The sequence below is a fragment of the Xyrauchen texanus genome, chromosome 38 (genome assembly GCF_025860055.1).
Source record: "Xyrauchen texanus isolate HMW12.3.18 chromosome 38, RBS_HiC_50CHRs, whole genome shotgun sequence".
Lineage (NCBI taxonomy): Eukaryota > Metazoa > Chordata > Actinopteri > Cypriniformes > Catostomidae > Xyrauchen > Xyrauchen texanus.
The window spans coordinates 17981909-18004047 of record NC_068313.1 but is presented as its reverse complement, the minus strand read 5'-3'; the positions used below and the strand labels follow the sequence as shown (position 1 = coordinate 18004047).

Below are 22139 nucleotides of genomic sequence, written 5' to 3'. Positions count from 1 at the left end.
TTGTACGACAAATGTATACTCATTCGTACCAGAATTATTATTGATTATATAAATGAGTTCAAACTCTTGCCACTGTTATAACGATAGAATTACACTTTTCTCTCTCTTTCTCACAACTGAGGGCATGGGAAGACCGTCACAACACATTGAAGTTTGTACAACCAAACAATCACTCAGCGCGTAACCCACTAGCATTATGTTGTCTTTCTTCCTGCCTAAAAGGCAAATGACTAACTTTAAAGTTCTATAGACAGACGGGATGGGGCTCCTGGTGTCTCATAATAACAGAGCCGTGCTAAAACGCAGAGGCTTTTGTGTCGTTTTATTACCGGACAATGCTACAGATGCATAGATTTGAACAAATGCTATAAAAAGCAACGCCCTCATATGCATGTCTTGTCACCTCTTCCAACACACGCAAAGAGACATTAAAACGAAAGAGAAGCTCAAACAGAAAAGCTCATTTGAATTATTAATAGGTGGTTTAACAACAAGTCAAAGTTCAACTATGTGCATATTAATCTATCCAACAATTGTTTCATATGTTGTTTTTCCCAAGGAGAGGAACAGGTGCAAGATAGAGAAGGGAGAGGCGGGGGTCCAGAAAATGTATAGGCTATGTACATTTAGCTACATATATATTATGATTTTATTTATTTAATTTTCTTAGTTAATTTGTATCTGTTCCTGATAAAGATAGTAAACAATGATTCAATGAAAGCAGTCCATTGAAAGACGTTCCGAAGTCTAATCATTCTGGCGGGCATTCCTTTAATGAATCATCATGTTTTATGCAGTCTTGTTCGATTAAACAGCATGTTTCTTTAGAAAACAAGATCTATAACACCGTACTGAAGCTATAATTAAGTTAAAACGGCCCATAATTTATTTTAACTTCTTTTAGTCCTAACTTATTTCCTTCTAAAAGGGAGACATTCAAAAATTACTTATTCAAACGTTCTACAGTTAAAAAGTTAGAATTTACATGTTACCTTGATTCTTTTAAATGTATATAGCAACATTTTAACATTATGTAACAAATGTTCTAAAAAAACAATTTTTTTGAATTTTCACGTTACCTTGATTTATCAGGGATACGGTGAGTATACACGTTAACAAGGCACTCCAATGCATCCTTTGGCAGTCAGGAATTGTGTTCTTGGACTTAGTCGCTACAATTCTTGTGAAATAATATCCTTGCGTTAGAATGTATATAATGTAATATTCTGTAGTGTACAGCTCACACCGCATGCGTCAGTAAATTCAAACATCGGGGTTTGTTCTCCACGTGTAGCTCTTCAGTCTGTTAAAGATGTGATGGGCGGTTATAGATCTGCCCTGAAGCTCCTCCCCTGTGTTGTACCTTCATAGAAAAATAAACCAATTTAACCAATATACACTTGATGACACCCATCTTATCTTGTTGTGTGATCTACTTTACAGTATCATTTTCTTGATGTAAGGTCAGGTAAAAATCAAACCAGGCTGTGCTGTATTAATTTGAAAGGGAAAAACTATAGCCTACTATGGAATGATATTCCGGACATTATTCAAAAGGAATTGCAAATTGTATTTGCAATTGCGTTTTCACTTTGTGGACGCATAAAATGTGACATAATCCAAACGCAATTGCAAATCGCGCATTACCGTTTGCGTTTTCGTTTAAGCGAACGCACAGTGACTGCCAGATTTCAAATGGAAAAGCAAAGTCCGTTTGCAACTGTGTTTCCCATATCTTACGAGTTTTGGCCCTGTCATATTTAAATAGCAATTTCAATTACCACGTCTGCTTTTTCACTTTCTCAGCGTCGCGTATGTAGCCAGCCAAAACTCAAATGGAATACTAATTCCCTTAGTATTTCCATTTCCGATGCCTTACACAGAAACCTGTCAATCAGGGTCAAGGGTGGGATTATGCTATGGGGCGTGTTTGTCTTGGGAAGTGACATCACTCACAGTCTATCAGGATCAATAATTAGCACTGCACTTTATTCATCTATAATCTCACACTGGACTGTCAACATATTCTCCTCAATATACTACTTCATAGATATATATATATTTCATATACTCCTACTTATTGTATTGTATATTGTGTGTATTGTTTACTGTACATTGTATATAATTATTGTGTTGTGTAAGTATATGTACATTTGATTTGTAAATTGTGTTGTGTAAATATGTTGTTTACTGTAATTGGTATATGTCTCGTCACTGTCATGACTGCTATGTTGCTCGGAACTGCACACAAGAATTTCACCTACTGTTGCACTTGTGTACATGGTAGTGTGACAATAAAATGATTTGATTTGATAAACCGGCGTCTGTTCAGGGCATCACCTCTTGACCGTGGACTGTGAGTGACGTCACTTCCCAAGACAAACACGCCCCATAGCATAATCCCACCCTTGACCCTGATTGACAGGTTTCTGTGTAAGGCATCGGAAATGGAAATACTAAGGGAATTAGTATTCCATTTGAGTATTAGAAAATCAGTTATTTTGAATTCTTATAATAAAGGTGGCTTAAATTTCATTGATTTTGATTCTCTTAACAATACCTTAAAAATTAATTGGCTTAAGCGTTTCCTTCACAATCAATCTTCTATTTGGAGTATAATCCCAAGATATATTTTTTCTCAATTAGGAGGTATACATTTTCTTTTAATGTGCAATTATTCAATTAGTAAACTTCCTGTCAAACTTTCCAATTATCATCAGCAGATGCTTATGGCTTGGAAACTTATTTACAAGCATAATTTCTCGCCACACATTTTTTTAATTTGGAACAACTGTAATATTCTTCATAAGAGGAAATCTTTATTTCTTGAAAACTGGTTCAATAATGGGGTGATATTTGTAAACCAGCTATTTGATAGTGAAGGTAATTTATTTAATTATTCCGATTTTGTTTCAGGATACCAATTCCCAGTATCTAGTAAAGAATTTAATATAGTTTTCAAGGCCATCTCTTTGGAAATCTGTATGCTGTTTAGAAACAATAATAGTGCTACAGTGACTTCTGTTTCTCCCCTAGCCCTGAATCTACTGTGGTTGGTTCTATTTGTTTTTCAATACATAAATCCAATTATAAAATTAGGTCATTATTTTTGGACCCTGTTACTTCAATTCCTTCCTCCATTTCTTATTGGAATAACCTTTTTGATGATATTAAATGGTCATATGTTTGGTCACTTCCTCAGAAATTCTTTCTAACTAATAAAGTTAAAGAAATATCCTATAAAATTATTCATAGATTTTATCCAGTTAAATACTTTTTTAAAGAAATGTAGAAATGTGAAGCCTCCTCTGAAACTGTTGATCATTTGTTTTGGGAATGTCTTTTTACTCAGTCTTTCTGGAACAATATTGATGCTCTGATTGTCCAAAAGGTTTTATGTAACTTTTCTTTATCATATAGACACATTCTTTTTGGATTTTATGTTAAAGACAAGAATCTAATTAATGCATGTTTTTGTATAAACCTTCTTTTATATATTGGAAAGTTTCATATCCATAAATGTAAATATATGAAAAGTAAACCCCACTTTAGCTTTTTCAAAGAAGAATTGAAGATGTATTTAAATACAATTTCAACTTCTGTTAACAAGAAAGCAATGAAAACATCCAGAATTAGTGCCATGTTTAATATTCTCTCTTAATGTTTTTTTCTTTTGTGCCCTCTTCTTCTTTTTTTTCTTTCTTCTCTTACTCTCTTTTCTTTTTAGACTATTGTTGAATATATTTAAATTTCTTTCACATTTCCTCTCTTAACTTTTCCTTTCTGAACCATAATTTCTCTTTTGTTTTGAAAGATTGTTTATATTTCTTGTATGTATCGTCTTGTTCTGTTTGTTAATATTGCAATAAAAAAAAAAATAGTATTCCATTTGAGTTTTGGCTGGCTACATACTGACGCTGAGAAAGTGAAAAAGCAGACATGGTAATTGAAATTGCTATTTAAATATGACAGGGCCAAAACTCGTAAGATATGGGAAACACAGTTGCAAACGGACTTTGCTTTTCCATTTGAAATCTGGCAGTCACTGTGCGTTACGCTAAGCGAAAATGCAAACGGTATTGCGCGATTTGCAATTGCGTTTGGATTATGTCACATTTTATGCGTCCACAAATTGAAAACGCAATTGCAAATACAATTTGCAATTCCTTTTGAATAATGTCCGGAATATCATTCCATAGCCTACGGTTGGCGACCGCGGTAAAGTTAGTTCAACTCAGTTCCCTTGACATTGCGTATTAACGCATATGGGGCGTGCCTTCATACAGGACCTATCTGAAAACTCTCTATAATAATGCCAATATTTTAATTCCGGCTATGGTGTTTGAGCCCCGCCTGTTTTGTCGCGAAACTGACCGCTATAAAAACAGGTGCACACCATTTCCTCTGAATTTCTTCTTTCAAGACAGCGATCATCTTTTGTCTCGAAGCCCTCTACCTTTCACCATTGATACACACGAGCCAGCGGACGGAATCTTCATGGCAGCGAGAAGACTCTCTGCTCCCCTGCAGTGTTCCTGGCGAACATCTCTCCGCCACGCCGCTTGACGCTTCGCTGGTGAACGGACCTCAGCATCCTGATTCTCCGCAGCGCGTCGGCAGGTGTAGAGCATCCTTTTAAATATTGTAATTTGTGTGATATATAAATTATATGAATATACAGATATATATATATACATTTATATATTTCTATATATCTAAAAGAGCCACTTACGTGTCACGTCTTTTTCAAGATGTTGTTCTGTAAGTGTTCATTGTGCGAGAGACACATCCTGCCATCAGACAAACATGAGAGCAGTGTTTTCTGTCTGGGCCACACCCATGCAGTGTCAGCTCTCATGGAGACAGACTGTCCTCACTGTGAGTACTTGAGTCTCAAGTGGCTTCGCTCACGAATCGCCCTCGTTCTGAGGAACGCTTGAGCCTCTCGTGCCCTCCCACCGCCTCTTCTGTGATACCGAGGGTTCACACGAGGAGGCACAGCGGGGCTGAGAGGTCAAGCAGGATGAATTTGAGGTGGATCATGCCGGCACACGCCCCACGAGCCCCTCAATCTCCCTGAAGTGCATTTTTCCCAGTACACTATGTGCGAGACGAACTCTGGCGCTCTGAAGATGCGTGTGGCCTCGTCTCGTTTGGTGGATCTTATGCTGTGGATGATGACGATGTCATGTCTCTTGCTGCATCAGGCGAATGATGCTACCGCCCCTCCCCCCAGCGAGGACGAGGACCGCGTACGCACCGCTGACAGGGAGATGCTTCGTGTCCTTACAAGGGTGGTCGAAGTACTCAAACTCGAGTGGTCTCCTCCAGAGGAACCTGAGCAGTCTCGCCTTGATGAGTGGTTCTTGCAGTCCAGATGCCGTCAAGTGACCGCATCCCACAGATCTGCCCCATTTTTTCCCGGAGTGCACAGCGAACTATCTAAGTCCTGGCATGCCATGGGGAAAACAACAGCTATGCCCAACTACCCCTGTGGAGGAGGCAGTAGTGGCACATCTCTGTCCTACAAGTAACAGGGCTTGGAAATCAAGCCCTGTACATCCTTCTAAGCCGTGTAGATGGATATCCACACTTGCGGGAAAAGCCTACTCGGTGGCAGGACAAGATGGATCAGCACTCCACGCAATGGCAGTGCACCAGGTATTCCAAGCAAAGCTCCTCAGACAAATGGACGAGCAAGTCTTTGATCAGGAGACTTTCAAAGAGCTACGGGCCGCTACAGACCTTGCCACGAAAGTCACGACGCAGGCCATCGGCAAGTCCATGGGCAACCTGGTCGTCCTGGAGCGGCATAAAACGATCGATCATGGTTATACGATCCAATTTGCATGCCGGCCACCCCTTTTTCATGGCGTTCTGTCTTCCACAGTTTCATCCGAAGACGCGCCTGTGTTACGAGCCGAAATGCACAATCTCATCGTGAAAAACGCAATAGAGATTGTGCCAAATTGTCAAGCACAAAAAGGGTTTTACAGCCGTTAATTTCTTGTCCCAAAGAAAGATGACAGACTTTGGCCAATCCTGGATCTGAGATATTTAAATTGTGCAGTTATAAAGCACCCATTCAAAATGCTTACTCAGAAACGGATCTTATCGCATATATGCCGTCGATAGATCTGAGGGATGCGTACTTTCATATCCAAATTGTACGACACCACAAAATGTTTTTGAGATTCGCGTTCGAGGGAACAGCATATCAATTCAAAGTCCTACCCTTCGGGCTGTCTCTGGCACCTCGCATATTCATGAAGTGCATCAATGCGGTTTCCGCCCCTCTGAGACTGAGCGGTGAACGCATCTTGAACTACCTCGATGATTGGCTGTTACTTTACAAGAATTCTTGTGATCGCAAAATCCTGGAAGGACCGGTTAATTCTCTCCAGTATGGCAGGGGATGAAATGTAACACAGTGTCTACTGAACCAAAAGTAACAAACATATGACATATCTTACAAGACCAACACTTGGCCCAGATGACATACATGAACATTAGACCCATGTATTAATTCAAATAATGTCATGGTTACTGTTGTAACCTCCATTCCCTGATGGAGGGAACGAGAAGTTGTATCAAATGTAGTGACACAAGGGGTCTTTCTTGAGAGCCTTGCGTACTTCTGGATTTGAGGATAGGCCAATGAGAAATTGGCAGGGAGAATTTGCATGTCCCGCCCCCAGATATACAGGTATAAATGGAAGCGGATGTGCTTCTGTCAGTCAAGTTTTTCACTGAGGAGCCGAGAGTAAGATTCGGCCGTTTACAGTGGTAGGTCTAGTGTCGGGGCAAGGAGTACACATCATCTCGTTCCCTCCATCAGGGAACGGAGGTTACAACAGAAACCATGATGTTCCCCTTCTGTCACTCATTTGACATTGTGTCAAATGTAGTGACACAAGGGGTCTCATTTAAAAATGCCATGCACTAGTGGCCAATACATCACATGGGTTGTCAAGCCACACGTGGAAGTGGCCCAGTGGTAGGTCCTACCTAGTAAGGGAGGAGCTCTACAACACAGCGACCGGAGGCAGAGAGACTGCCCAAGGGAGACGCGGGTCCGCCGACATGGGGCCGGACCGCAGAAAATACATCTCAGGGAGTTGCCTGAAAAGGGAATTAGGCTTGTGGAGCCCTACCACAGTACAGAGTACTTGAAACTCGTAGTGGGTCTGGTCGCAAATTCCTCTGCTGAATTCGCAGGCCAGAGGTATAGGGAGGAGTCATCCAGCCGAGTTAATGGGATCTCCTGGGATAAGAGAGAACGTGTTCGTCTCAGTGGAGGGGAAAGGCGCTAGGTACAAGCGTTACACCCTGTCAGAGTTCTACCGGCTCGGACCTGAAAAAACACGGGATGAGACAGACTCAACGCTAAGATTACAGAATCTCGCCTTTAGGTATTGGGTGTTGCCCAGCCCCCATGCTATTAGGAGGGCCGCCTTCGAAGAGAGGGCCTTGAGCTCATCTGAATCAAGCAGCACGAAGGGGGTTCTCTGAAGGCCCGAGAGGACCACTGAGAGATCCCAGGAGGGGAACAGGCTTGGCCGGGGAGGATTCAGACTCCGGGTGCCTTTTAAGGAACCTGATAATCAGGTCATACTTACCCAAGAACTTTCCGTCCACTGTGTTGTGGTGGGCCAAAATAGCGGCTACATACACCTTCAATGTGGAGGGGGACAGCCTCCTCTCCAACCTCTCCGGCAGGAATGAAAGCACTGACCGAATTACACATCTCTGCGTGTCTTCAGACTGGGAAGAACACCAATTTGCGAACAAGCGCCACTTTAGGGCATAAATTGCCTGGTAGAGGGAGCTCTGGCTTGGATTATTGTGTCTACAACCGCAGGTGGTAGGTCACTCAGATCATCCGCATCCCATCCAAGGGTCAGACGTGGAGGTTCCAGAGGTCTGGGCGTGGATGCCAGAGGGTTCCCTGTCCCTGAGAAAGCAGGTCCTTCCTCAGGGGAATTTGTCAGGGAGGTGCTGTTACGAGGAGTGTGAGATCTGAGAACCAAGTCCGAGTGGGCCAGTAAGGAGCCACTAAGGTGACTTGTTCCCCCTCCTCCCTGACCTTGCACAGCACCAGTGCAAGAAGGCTCACTGGGGGAAATGCGTACTTGCGCAGCCCCCGGGGCCAGCTGTGTGACAGCGCGTCTGTCCCGAGGGGGGCCCCCGTTAGGGAGTACCAGAGCGGGCAGTGGGAGTTGTCTTGGGAGGCAAAGAGATCTATCTGTGCCATGCCAAACCGGCCCCAAATCAGCTGGGCCACCTGGGGGTGCAGCATCAGCTGGGCCACCTGGTGGTGGAGCCTCCACTCTCATCTGAGCGAGACCTGTCATGACAGCATTTCCGCTGTTGTGTTGAGGTTGCCCGGGATATGAGTGGCGTGCAGAAACCTGAGGCGGGCGAGTTGTGACATATGACGAGAGCGCACGCCGCCTTGGCGATTTATGTATGCTACCGCCCCGGTGCTGTCTGAACGGATCAAGACGTGCTTGCCCTAAATCATCAGGAGAAACCTTTGCAGGGCAAACAATACAGCCAGCAACTCTAGGCAGTTGATGTGCCAATGCAGCAGGGGCCCTCTCCAGGAGTTAGCGGCTGTGTGCCCGTTGCACAGGGCACCCCAACCTATTTGCGGCAGGAAGGGGTGATTAACACATGGTACGTGCCGTGGCACCATACCCATCTCGGGACTCGAGTCTGAAGCCAGTGCTGAAGCAGTCTCATATGCATCAACCCGAGCGGCGCGACCACAGCCGAGGATACCATATGCCCCAGGAGTCTCTGTAATTGTTTTAGAGGAACCGCTGTGCCGGGATCGAAGAGAGTGAGGCACCTTAGCACCGACAGCATGCGCTTGTTCATGAGGGCTGTCATTGAGACTGAGTCTAACTCCATGCCGAGAAAAGAGATGCTCTGAACTGGGGAGAGGTTGCTCTATTCCCAGTTGACCTGAAGCCCTACACGGCTGAGATACCTGAGCACCTGGTCCCTGTGAGCGCATAGTAACTCTCGTGAATGAGCTAGAATGAGCCAGTCGTCGAGATAATTGAGTATGCGGATGCCCACTTCCCTTGGCGGGGCAAAGGCTGCTTCTGCGACCTTGGTGAAGACGCAAGGGGGCAGGGACAGGCCGAAGGGGAGGACCTTGTACTAATACACCTGGCCGTTGAATGCGAACCATAGGAAGGGTCGATGTCAAGGCAGAATGGAGATGTGGGAGTACGTGCCCTTCAGGTCTACGAACTAATGCGAACCAATCTGATGCCGAACGCAGGTTAGAATGGGAATGGGTATTTTGAATGGGAGTTTGAGAACTCACAAGTCCAAGATGGAGGAACAGGCTCTATCGTGTCGTCTGCGAGGCACTCGATGCTGGGGCTGAGAACTGGGCCCAGGTTGAGGTGGAGCTGCCTGACGCTTGGAAGTAGCTGCAGGTGGACGCCCTCACGGCTGCCCAGGAAAGCATAGCGTACATCCGCATGTCAGCCTCAGACTGGGCGAGCAGAAATGAAGGTGGTATCCCAGATGAGTCATCAGCACCAGACGCCGCTGTGACGCTTTCCAATGCGGCGAAATCATCATCCAGCTCTTGCGTCGGACCCGGATGGAAGCAAACAATGGGGTGAAGGCGATTTGGGGGGGCGGGTGGTTTGTGGGGATTTACCTGGCGAATTCGAGCCCGTTGCTCTCCCCAAATCGCCTTCATCGCATGCCTTAGTTCCGAAGGAAGACTTCATTACAACATCCCCCACCGAACACTGGTCTTGCTCTCTCGCATCAGTATTTACACATTTTTAAAAGTAGTTGCAAAAGTCAAGGCGTGAAGATCTACATTTGCAGTGCCAGATTTGAGAGATTGGAAGTCCCGATTTGTGGTTGTACTGCGAAAAATGAATTAAATTACAAAAGTTAATGTGTACTAAAAGTTTGTGTCTGTAGTTGTATTTATGTGAATGTCATTTTACACATTTAGGACTACTTGTCTGCACTTTGAATTATTGTGTGTGAGTGCAGATTGCATCATTCAACTTAACATTTTTATTTTACAAGTTTTCACATTGGTTCTGTAAGTATACATTTCAGCTTACAAGTACAAATATTTATTGTACAAGTTCTCAAATCCAAATATGCAAGCTCTTGATTTACCTTCATAATATTGCAGTGATGCATGCTTTACATTGTGAGGTTGCAGCAAGTTATCATGTGCAAAAGATAAGGTAAATACAAGAGAAGTGCATATGAAGAAGTGCATATATACTGTATGTATTAAGTAGAGTGTATAGACAGTGTACACATGCGTATTTGGAAATATGAAATTATATATAGAGGAAATTGTATTGTATATATGTATCGTATTGCTTATGTTTATGTGTATATATATTGTTTATACATTAACGGAGACAAATCACAAGGGAGACGCTTTTGACTGTGACCACGCAATTGACAGGCAGTGGCAGGCCAAGTGGGAGCTCTCCCTTCCATGGACATTTTACCTCTTGCCAATTTACAACTGTTTTGATATGCATTTTAAAACTTTCGGGCATAAGTATGCCAAAGGCTATAATAATTTAGAAAAGTAATACATTTATCAAATTAATTATTAAGCCTGATCACATAAATAGTCATAATAGCATGAACTGGGTGCATCTAAAAATGAATTAAATCATTTGCAGCTCTCCCACTATTATCATTCCCTCCACCCTCTCAGCCACCAAGCCATTTTTTCTCCTCCTTTGCATTTTATTGCCCCAATATTAGCTGAAACCCCCCATCACACACACAAGTGGCATGTGGGCGCATGTGGTTTGGTGTTCCCTCATCTAATTTAGTTTGCATTGTACTTCCTCACACCTTCTAATGGCCTGCCTGATAGATACGAGACCAACATGAATGCCCAAAGAACAAAGGCAAACCATGACAATTCCAAGGATAAAGAAGATAAAGATAAAGGAGTGCCTACCACTGCTCAGAGAGAGTTCATAAACAGGGCACAGTAGTTCTCTAAATGCACATTCTTACCTAGTTGTTTTAGAGTTGTCGTTAATAGGGGCCCCTTGCTAAGTGAGCAATTTTCATATGATTTTGTTCATGTTTATTGGATGTGTTGATATTAAATTTACCAGATTCTTTCGGAGAAGAGATTAAAAAAAGACAATTTAATTAGCAAGCACAATCTCAAGGGGTAAAGATTTGCCTCTCAGAGCCAGACAACCGAAGCAAATAAACAAAACAAAGCCATGAAATATTGCATTTAGGATCAGAGTGTGTGGATGGACTGGCTTTTGAGTACACACACGTGCACATGCACACACACTCACGCACACACATATAGTTTTTCCAGTGAGGGCATACCTAATATTTCTATAGTTAATTTATAAAGCTAATTGCAAATACTACAGACAAACCCAATCCCAATCCCTTACCCTACCCTTAAAAGAAAACTGTTTGCACATCACCAAATGTGCCCAAAGAGAAGTTTTGTCCTAAAAAGTAGTCATAAATGAATGCAGTCCAATGTGTATTGCTAAAACGTTGACTAAAAACTCTGACAGGGTGAAATAATGCTGATGAGAACCATTTGCCTAAAATTTGTACCTGGGCTTCACAAAAGATCATCAGCACAATTATAAGTGAAGTGGGAAGCTCTCCTCCAGTATGCTCAAAGGGACATTAATTCACTCATTCCACAGAGTGTGAATGAGAGACTATAGCAGCAAAGCCTCATTATATTGAAAGCAAAAGAGAGTGCAAGGGTGCCAAGAGTGGAGGGTGGCACTATGACCCTGACGTAATCTCCAGGTCTGTAGGAGGTGTGGATCCTCTTAATGACCTGCTCAGTGGCAGTCAGTAGCCAAAACTCAAATGCATACTGTAAACGTAATTGTCTAACAATATATATATCTATATATAAAAAAGACCAGACAAAAATTAGAGCATGTACAGTGAATATCAATGAGTGTTTTTAGGGGCGGCTGTGGCTCAGTTGGTAGAGCGGGTCGGCCACTAATTGCAGGATTGGTGGTTTGAATCCCGGCCCACACGACTCCACATGCCGAAGTGTCCTTGGGCAAGACACTGAACCCCAAGTTGCTCCCAATGGCAGGCTAGAGCCTTGCCTCCATTGGTGTATGAACGTTTGTGTGAATGGGTGAATGAGTCACAGTTTAAAGTGCTTTGAATACCATTAAGGTTAAAAAGGCGCTATATAATTGCAGACCGTTTACTACTACTAATATTTTATTTTTGCCATTTTTGCTATTTACTTTTCTGATAGTGAAAAAGAAATCACCTGTATGAACTCATTTAATATAATTTATCATTAAACTTAAAGTGGTTCTTACATGATTATATTTATTAGTTTAAAAACTTTATGATGGATCTTTACAGCCCTGTTTAAATATGAATATTAGAAAGGCTGCACACACAATGGAGTTGTGACACTGTTCAGGTGAAATATGAACTTGAGCACATCACTCTGGATTATAGCCCTGTAAGTGTACACATGATTTTTATACAGCCTTCATTAGAGAATGCTTCAACGCTTTGATGCAGAGACCTCCAAAAAAATATTTTATTATCTTGGCATTAATAGCAAAAAACAACTTACTCATAATTTTGATTATTAATTTTTACGAGCATGTCTGTGTAGAGAGTTGTTTTATGCTCTTTATTGCTTAAATAAAAAAAATGAAAAATAAAATAAAAACAAAGATAGAAGATTACTGCCTGCAGTTTCCACGAGGCATGTTTGAGGCATGGACATGCAGTTTTATTAAAGTTTATTTATTATGAGTTTTTAGTGCAGATTAGCTTTTTTAACTGTGCAGAACTCCTGCTATTGTGTTCTGAGCCCTGAGGGAGTCTTGATCCAAGACCTGGTCCAGGTGACACTTGAAGAGATTAGTGGCTGTAGACTTGGGGCATGAGTTGAAGCCATTCCAGTTTGTGTTTTAAACTGCAGTGTATGAGAGAGTGCCCGGAAGAGAATGACCCAGGCTTTGAATAACAAGGTGGTGTCTCCTGCATGCATGTGCTCCCTGTAGAAATGTTTGGCTTTTTTAAAAAAAAAAAATTTGTTCACAAACAATCATTAGTATGTTAATGACAAATCTTCTGAAATAAACTGGAATGTTAAAGAGTATTCATGCCTCCATAACTGGAATGGACTGAAGTTATACAAATGTTCATGCAGTTATTTTCACCTAAATAAAAACGTTTTACACATAAAGCAATGAATAGTCATTTTGCTTTTTAATTTATTTCTGTAACCCCGTTATTGGACATTTTCACTCATGTGAACTGGAAACTGGAAACTGAAAACATCGGCATTTACATGATCCTAAAAGGATCTAAATGGCCGAACACATGTAATGCAAACCAAAGTATTTATTTATTTGATGTTTTAATACTATAAAAGCAATCATTCCCCCAGATTTGTACCTTGCTCCAATATATTCTAATCTGTCTTAGTTATAACATTACTTAAAGAGAAAGTTCATGAAAATTCTGTCATCATTTAGTCACCCTAATCTTGCTCTAAGCCCGTATGTCTTTCTTTCCTCCATGGAACACAAAAGTAGATGTTAGGCAGAATGTTAGCCTCAGTCTCCATTCACTTTCATTGTATGGAAAAATTATGCAATGAAAGTGAATGGTGCCTGAGAGTAACTGCTTAGGGCTAACTTCTCATCCAAAACAAGGGTCTTCAGCAGGTAAAATGGAATCTTTACATTAAGCTGGATTTTGAGAGGAAACTTAAAAGGGATTGAGTGAAGGGAGTGTTTTTAGTTGTCCTGCAGTGTCTGGTCTCTGAAATGTCCTTTAGTTCTGATTTGTTTTTCAGTGGTTTATTGTATAAGGTTTGAAAAGCAGATTTACCATTAATATATGTTAATTTCATTATAATCTCCAGAGCAACCTAAACCCATATTTGAATAATCATATCATCAAATATATCTCACACAGTTACCGTGGATAATGTTTATCAAGTTCTTTGTGCATCAAAGCGTTTGAGACGTTACACATGCTCTTGTGTCCTGATAAGTGGAATTCTGGAGTCTGTCAAACCAAGACCAGACGTCCAGACAAAGACCCAATATCTAAAACTGAGATCAAGATATCTGACAAAAACAGGCCGAAGCCCTATAAACAATAATGTAGAGTGGTATCTGTTGGGTGGTTGTTGGTGTTTTCCTTTGATGAGCACCACATTTTGTGTGAGATTGAGAAAGACCAACAGTGACGAAATGCTGAACACACTGATCACAAAGACATGTGGACTCAACATCGGCTGATCAATAGATACAAAAAAAAAAGTGACTCACTAATGAATCCTTTCAGAACAGGGTGTGTCTGCTAATGAAAACTAACAAAAAAGCTAATGAAAGTATTCATATTTCAGGATGGGATGTGACAGTTGTGGTAAAACTAAAATACTACTGAAGTCATGTGGCGCCATGCAAGGAGTGGAAGTGTGAGCTGCGTGCTCTGTGCACTTTGCTAGTTTTATTACTATTTGTGTCATAAACTGGTGAGATTCGATACACCCTGATTCTTAATTGTACTAGGAAGACAATATGTAAAACAATTCAAAATCCTCAGGCTCTAGAGATATTAAAAGACACTTACATGCTTAAGCTGATTCCCCTCAGTGGCAGGCCGAAAGCCCCAGACTCAATTTGGATGGTGAACTGAAAGAAATCGGCATGAATTGATGAATGTTTCGACGAAGGTCATTGCAGGCGTGGAGGATCTTGCTGTAATACGGTGATCAATCACTTCATGGGGGTGAAATTCTCTGAGTTGGTTACAAGATTATCAGATGTTGAGAAACGGATCAATTATGGATCTGGAGTCAATGGGGAGGGAATTAGCTGCTAATCCGCTAGCAACCAAGATGGACTTTGAATGCATTTGGGAAAAGCTGTAGGATTTGGAGCGTTATAATTGATGAAAAAACATTTGAATCGTTGGTGTTCCTGAGCATGAGGAAGGCCGAGATATGGTGAAATTCCTAGATGAGCTCTTCCTGAGTCTGCTCGACGTAACAGGCCATAAGCTGGAAATCGAATGAGCTCACAGGTTTCCAGCTCAGAGGTCCACAGAGGGAGACAGGCACCAATCATCCTATAAAGATCTCATGTTACGTGAGGAGAAGTGTAAAGGAAAGCTTTCTTGGAAGAACCACAGCATTTTCTCATTCCCAAACTTTGCGAATTTAACAAGAGAGAAATGCGATCATTTCAAGGAATGCAAGAAACACTTACATCAAAGGAAGATCGCTGTTGAACTGATGTTTCCAGACAAATTGAGAATAGATACTAAGGATGGCCGTAGAGAATTTACATGCCCACAGCAAGCATTGTCCTACATAAAAACATTGGAGTGAGTAAGCCATTTGGTGATTTTCATGTTGCTGCCTAGTGGACCTGTCTCAACATACACTTGACTGTCCGAGGAAACTGGGTGCCTTTTTTGTTTTGCTTTGTGCTGGTTTCCGCCTAGCGGCTGGATTTTGTGTTGTGTAGTTTAATTTCTTAATGAATCTGCTCATTTTGGGTGCTTATGCCTCCTGTTGGCTGGAGTTGGTTCTGTGCAATACTTCTTGCAGTACATTAAAGAGTGAGTTTGACTGCCTGAAGAACTGAAAGGCCTTTTTTTGTGCTGGTTCAACTAGAGGCTGGAGCTTGTTTTGTGGAGGAACACACCTTCGAGTCAATTGAGTGGATGAATCTACATGTTTTTTTGTGTGTGTGTTTATTCTGCCTATGGGCCAGAGTTTGTTTTATAGATTATCTTCTGTTGTGTAATTATGGCTTACAAATTTTTGTATAGAGGCACCGGACTTGAGCAATCTAATGGCAAAGTTGTCGCGGGGGCTCTCGTAGGCGTACACGGACTGTTTGAGTTTAGAGGGATGGACGCTAGTTGGCACTGTCGTGCGCGGGGTTAATGTGCACATTTTTCTTTTTTCTGTTTGTTTTGTACTGGGGAAAGTTCAGAGGTTGATTGTTGCATCAATGTGAAATGTGGTCTTTATTATTTTATTTTTGACACACAATCAAATTTTTCAAATATGTCAAAATGTCAAATTCTAATATGAGTGGATTATCTTTCTCCACGTGGAATGTGAATGGGTTGGGGCACCCCAAAAAAAGAACGAATGTTTTTTCTTTTCTTAAATGTAAGAAATATGATATAGGTTAAACACTCTAATATCTATTGATAACACTCTTTTGAGAACACCTGCCAATGCTGCACACTCGACTCTTTCTCTCTCCCCCAGTCTCTTTTTGGCTCTTTTATGCCGCTCTCACATTGGAAAACAGATGGCAGGGCAGACACTGAGGTTGATATGAGGAAGTACAATTGACAACTCAATAAGAGAGAGACATTGGAAAACAATGTGATTTTTTTTTAAAGATCACAGACATAAAGATCTTGGTCGGAGAGCTGCAGAATACCACAGATCTGCTGAAATTCATTGGCATGTTTTGTCCTGTTGGGTTCATAATTCTTTGCAATCCTCTGTTGTGGAACCATGGAAGTCTGTTTGAGATCCTGTCATGCCATTGACTGAATTTCACAAGCCCTCTGGAAGTTTTTCAGACAAAAAAAATGCCTTTTGCGCTTTTCAGACATATTCACATTCTAACAGAGGTCAATCCGCTCTAAATTTCCAAAGCCCCAAAACATCTGCACCCAAAGAACTTCTTGAATAGAATGACAATTGTCACTCACTAAACCCTCCACCCCCCTCTCATTCTCTGTATTTTTCACTTCCCCACCATGATCATTATTAGATAGTTTTCATATATCTGTGTAGACTGACAAATTCCTCTTGTAGATTCATTCCATTCTTGTGTCTGTTGTCTTAACCTTTTCGATACCAAACTCCAGTAAAGCTACATAGTCTGAAGGAAACATATGAAGAACATTCTCACAGAGTAGTGTAGACAATACTAGTGTTTGTACTCTTAACTATATATATTATTTATATCTTTATATATTAAAGATATCAATCTTCAATCAAGTGTTATTTGCGACTCACAGTACTCTGAACCCCTCAGCCCCAACCATCCCTATCAAAACCAAAACAGTGTCTAAGCCACTTTGGAACCGGTAAGACTTGTTTTGAGTCTGTCATAATGACTGCGTGCCAAGTTACTGAGTCCTGCTCAAAACGATGTTGTAGTTTAAGCATTGTGAAAATTTTTAATTAATGATATTCCCACATCTTTTCACCAAAGAATGATTTTTCTTGTCATATTCTGTATTTCCATATTTTAAAAACAAAACTCAAATATTTAGTGCATGTACTTAAAAAGAGCACTTTCTAGCTGATTAAATGTTACAGCTGAGCTTTAGAAAAAAATATATATTTAATATACACAGAAGAAATGCTAACCTAAAAATGTGCTTTACACATAAATTAATTGGTTTTGTTCAAGTCAAAAATATTTTTTAAATCACTGAATAAACCTGAATAAATTAGGTACCAACTAAATTAATTTGAAGGCTTGGATCAGGTAGAAATAGCTCCTTAGGGTTACAATTGTGGGTTACCACTTTTTTCAGTGTAGAAATTTCCAGGCCTTTTCCATACATTTTCAATATTGGATTTTTTCAATACTTTTTCAAGCCTGGAAATCACTTTTTTTTAATCCCCTAATCTTCTATCCTCTAATTTGCTTCAAATAACTACTGTAAATTTAAAACTTCATTCATTTCCTGGTACATTCACCAAAAGTGAGGTACATTGTCCATTCTTAATACAAGGCTGTCGTTATTGATACCTCTCTCTCTCACACAGCAACAGTTCCTCACTTAGCCTTCCTGATAATTCTATGATCATTCTTGTGTAGAATTCTGCGTAGTGACAGTTTCATGCTGATCAGGTACATTATTTGTGAGGAGCATTTTCACAAATCATCTGGGTCACCACAACACAAATTGACATTTGCACTCTCTCCGAGTCACTCAATGATTCAAAGGCCAGACCTTCGCTCAGTCAGAGACAGAGAACATAACATATCTTATGCATTATACAACACGTTGGCTTATACCCTCATTGCATAGCCCGCAGGCAGCCTGCATTGTGCCTAGGCATCACAATAAATAATGAAAGACAAGCAGCTCCTCAGCAGCTGGAGCATTTTGAGTGATGTGTGGCTAGGGCTGGTCTGCTCTCAGTAGGGGGTCTGCTATAGGGGCAATCAGCCATCCCATAACCAACTGCTGGCATGGTCTGGCACCTCGGTCTTAACTCTCCTTAACATCTGGGTCAGAGGCGGTAAATGGGCATGCATTCCTCTGGTGCAGTATATTGTAAAGTTGGTAAGACCACATGCTGCTTTCATTGTTAACACATTAAGCATCCTAAATCGAAGTAATCAAGAAGATTAAAAAGAAAATGGTTTGGGTCTTGTGTGGCCAAAAATCTGTGCATTATATCCTGTGTTCTTCAGAACTATAAATACCAATTGCCACACTGATGCTACATGTTCCAAGCAGCTTGTGAGTGTCTAAATGAGTTTACATCTCCATGAATGAAACCAGTTTTGCTAGACTTGCCACTGCACAGCACATTACAGAATTTAACTGCAGAATCTTCAAATGGAAGTTGCGTCATTTGAGAAGAACAATAGAATTCAAGAGAAAATGTAAAAATTTGGTTTCCATACTTAAAGGTGATTTAAGATTTGCCCATGTTAGACTTTCCATGGAGCTGGGCTGCCTCACGGGAGCCGCCATGTTGAGATCACATTACCAACGGAATACTACTTGCTTTATCCCTGTATCCACACGATTTCAGACACTTTTGCTGACTGTTAATAACACATTTTAACAATGGAATTGGTAACTGAAAATGTTTGTTTTGGCATACTACATCCAAGCCACTGGGTGTCAGTATAAGTCCAAGATGACTGCCATATTGGCCAACACAGTTCATGTATCCTGAATCCCAATTTGCCAAATTACTGACAAGCACCATCCCCCATCAGATATTTCTGCATCAATTCAAACATGAATACCTTTCTCTCTAGCGCTAATTATAGGGTGTCAGATAAGCAACCTCTAAAACATGTGTTCTGGTCTCAAGGAAACCAGGGAGTAAAATACAAACAGTGTTGTGTGCAGTTACTTCTGTCAGCAGCAGAACTTTCAATCTACTGTGGACAAATTCATGGATAAAGTCTGGGGGAAGTTATTTTCATGCAAAAAGCTAAAGGTCCTTGAAAAATTATTAGAAACATGCAAAGAAAATGTACACACATTTTATAAGACTTTATTTTGTGTTTTGAGCTTGTGAATTTTGATAACCATAGGATTGGTTTTGCAAACACAGATTAACCCTGGTTTTAAATTACATACAGTTTTTAATAAGAACTTTTCATTCACACTGTTATTTAGTCTACGCCTCACTCTTTGTCTGGGTAGTTGTCCCTTAAGGCTTTGTTTGGGTAAAACATATAAGCTAATTTTCCAGCAGACTATTTTCCCATTTCGTCATTCTTAGAACAAATCAAGTTTCATTATATTGCCCCAAAATAAAGAAAAAAGAGCTTAACCCAAAATCAAAACAATATAGTACAGGCTCTAATAGACAGAATATTTAATTTGGTGCTAATGTTTTAGCCACAGTCTCCAGAAACAGACAGAGGCAGATAGACCCATCTGTCTAGATATGGTACAGTGCATCAATGTTTCATGACTCTTTTCCTGTCTGGTAATTTCTCACAAACTCCATCTCCCAAAAAAACACCACATGTCTACTTTCAATATATCTACTCTCCATTAATTAGCTTAACCCTGACATGTAATTTAACATCACATGAAATGGCATCATAGAGAATTCCATTATGACACCATAAATCACCTCTCTCATATAACCTTTATCACTGCAATTAGCACATTGCATTGCAATTGAAACCGTGTCATCCTTCTAACTAATGAAGGCACACCAGTTTCTGTAAGAGGGATACTTCACCTAAAATGAAAATTCTGTTATAATTTACTCACCCTCTGTTGTTCCAAATCTGTATGACTTTATTTCATGGAACACAAAAGGGGATTAGGCTAAATGATATTCTCAGTCACCATTAATTTTCATTACATCTTTAGTCAATACAATGAAAGTTAATATAGGCCAACATTCTGCTTAACATTTTCTTTTGTGTTCCATGGAAGAAAGTAAGTAATACGGGTTGCAATGACTTGAGGGGGTGAGTATTATGACAATACTAACAGGTATTGTTCCAGTGACATTTCATGGACAAACTCACTCTCCAGTAATTCAACTTGACCCTGTGTAGAACTGTCATATTTACCTCTTATAACCTTCTTCCCCCTCTCATATATTATTCTCATAAATTAAATCCCTCTCATGACCGTATAATGAAAGTAATTTTTCTATGCATTTATCATGACCTACTTAGCACCATTTAATTTTTAATTTGCAGTGGGTCTTGCATTAGAGCAAGTCGTCTCGTTCCTTAAGAACACTTGAATATATCTAACTGTACTAAATGCTTCTCACAAATGTAATGTGTGGCATATAGCATCTATAAACAGGGATAAATTTGCACTTTTAATATGGTGCAAATATCTAGTGTCAATAGAGAGTCAGTACTGTATGTGTACTTAAGCAATAGTAGTATTATATGAAAGCAGCTCCAATTCGGAGAACATGAATTTGCTTTTAGCTGAAACAACATCTCTGCTTAAATGGACTGCAATATTCAGACAATTGACTCACTTAGACAATAATCTGAGAAGAAATTTGCCATGTAAACAACATTTTCTAATTGTTTTAACATGAAAAAGTCATTTTTGAAATAAGAATAATCGAATAAAGGTGTAAGAATAAAAGTAATCCATGATATGGTTAAATCCATGTCTTCAGAAGTGATATGATAGGTGTGGGTGAACATTTGTGTTCAGCTGTACACTTCTGGGATGCCATGAGGGTGAGTAAATTATATAAGAACTGTTCCTTTAACATCTCACTAGAGGCGCTAAAGTGCTGCAGACATATTGGGATAAAAATAAAGTTGAATTCAATTGGCAGTGTATAATTGTATAATTATGATGCAATAAAGAAGTGTGACTGGTATGTTGTTTGTATCTCTCATATGCAAATAATCTCTAAATGATGTGGCATGGAGAAAATATGCTGCAAGTAACATTAAACCGGGTAACAGGATAAGGCATTTCCTATACATTACTGTCCCGACTGTTCCCTTCATAATGACTAAAACTGAAAGTAGGAAAAGGTAACGTCCATCTGTGAGAGAAAGTTGCACATAGCAGATCTCAATAATACCAAGGAGGTGGGAAATATTCTACTTAAGACAGGAAGATTAACAGATCAGTGGCCAGGTGGAAGGAGTAGGTTTTGACGAAAGCTTTCCTTCATATAGATATGTATGTATAAAATAATTATAAAGAATATTAATAATAAGAAATAACAGCTCAAAACACAGTTTTATTTTGAAAAAGATTACTTAAGAAGATACAACTGTAACAAGACATAAATAAATATTTAAAAACTTTATTAAATCATTTAAATACTTAAATACGTAAACTTTGTGGAGGACATTGTGTTTTCAGGCATTACTAACGACAGTTTCCGTAGTACTTCAAATATAACTCTGACAGTTCTGTAAACAGATAGTTTGGGAAATGCTCGGTGTGCTCGGTCATTGCTAGTCAACACGCTGTTTCGCATGACGGTGAGGCTCCCCCTCGTGGTGTTCAGTATTAATAGGAACTCATTAAGGATGTTCATACAATCATTTAACAGTTTAGAATTTGTTGTGGGGTCCCCTGGACCTTTAGGCCCCTAGAATCGTTACCACCTTTCACCCCACTAGCTTTGGCCCTGCACCCAGATATAAAGCATTACAATAGTCAAGACATGAAGAAATAAAGGCATGGATTACTTTCTCCAGGTCAATAAATGATAAGACAGATTTAAGTGATATTTCTCAGATGAAAGAAACTATTTTTCACAACTGAGTTTATCTGCCTGTCAAACTTTAGGTCTGTTTAAAAAATAAATCCAAGAATTTTGACATAGGCATGCAAATTAGACGACAGAGGACCCAGACTCTTTG

At 40.2% G+C, this 22139-nt stretch overlaps 1 protein-coding gene across 2 annotated transcripts in view; it reads right to left on the bottom strand.

Moving 5' to 3' along the window:
- The window catches only part of LOC127631993 (CD166 antigen homolog A-like), a 48812-nt gene extending 47523 nt beyond the window's left edge, over positions 1-1289 (bottom strand). For both annotated transcript variants that reach the window (XM_052110437.1, XM_052110438.1), the window contains exon 1: positions 1080-1289. In XM_052110437.1, coding sequence (XP_051966397.1) covers positions 1080-1251 — 172 coding nt within the window. In that variant the 5' untranslated portion in view covers positions 1252-1289. The remainder of the gene's footprint in view (positions 1-1079) is intronic.
- Positions 1290-22139: the final 20850 nt, after the last annotated feature.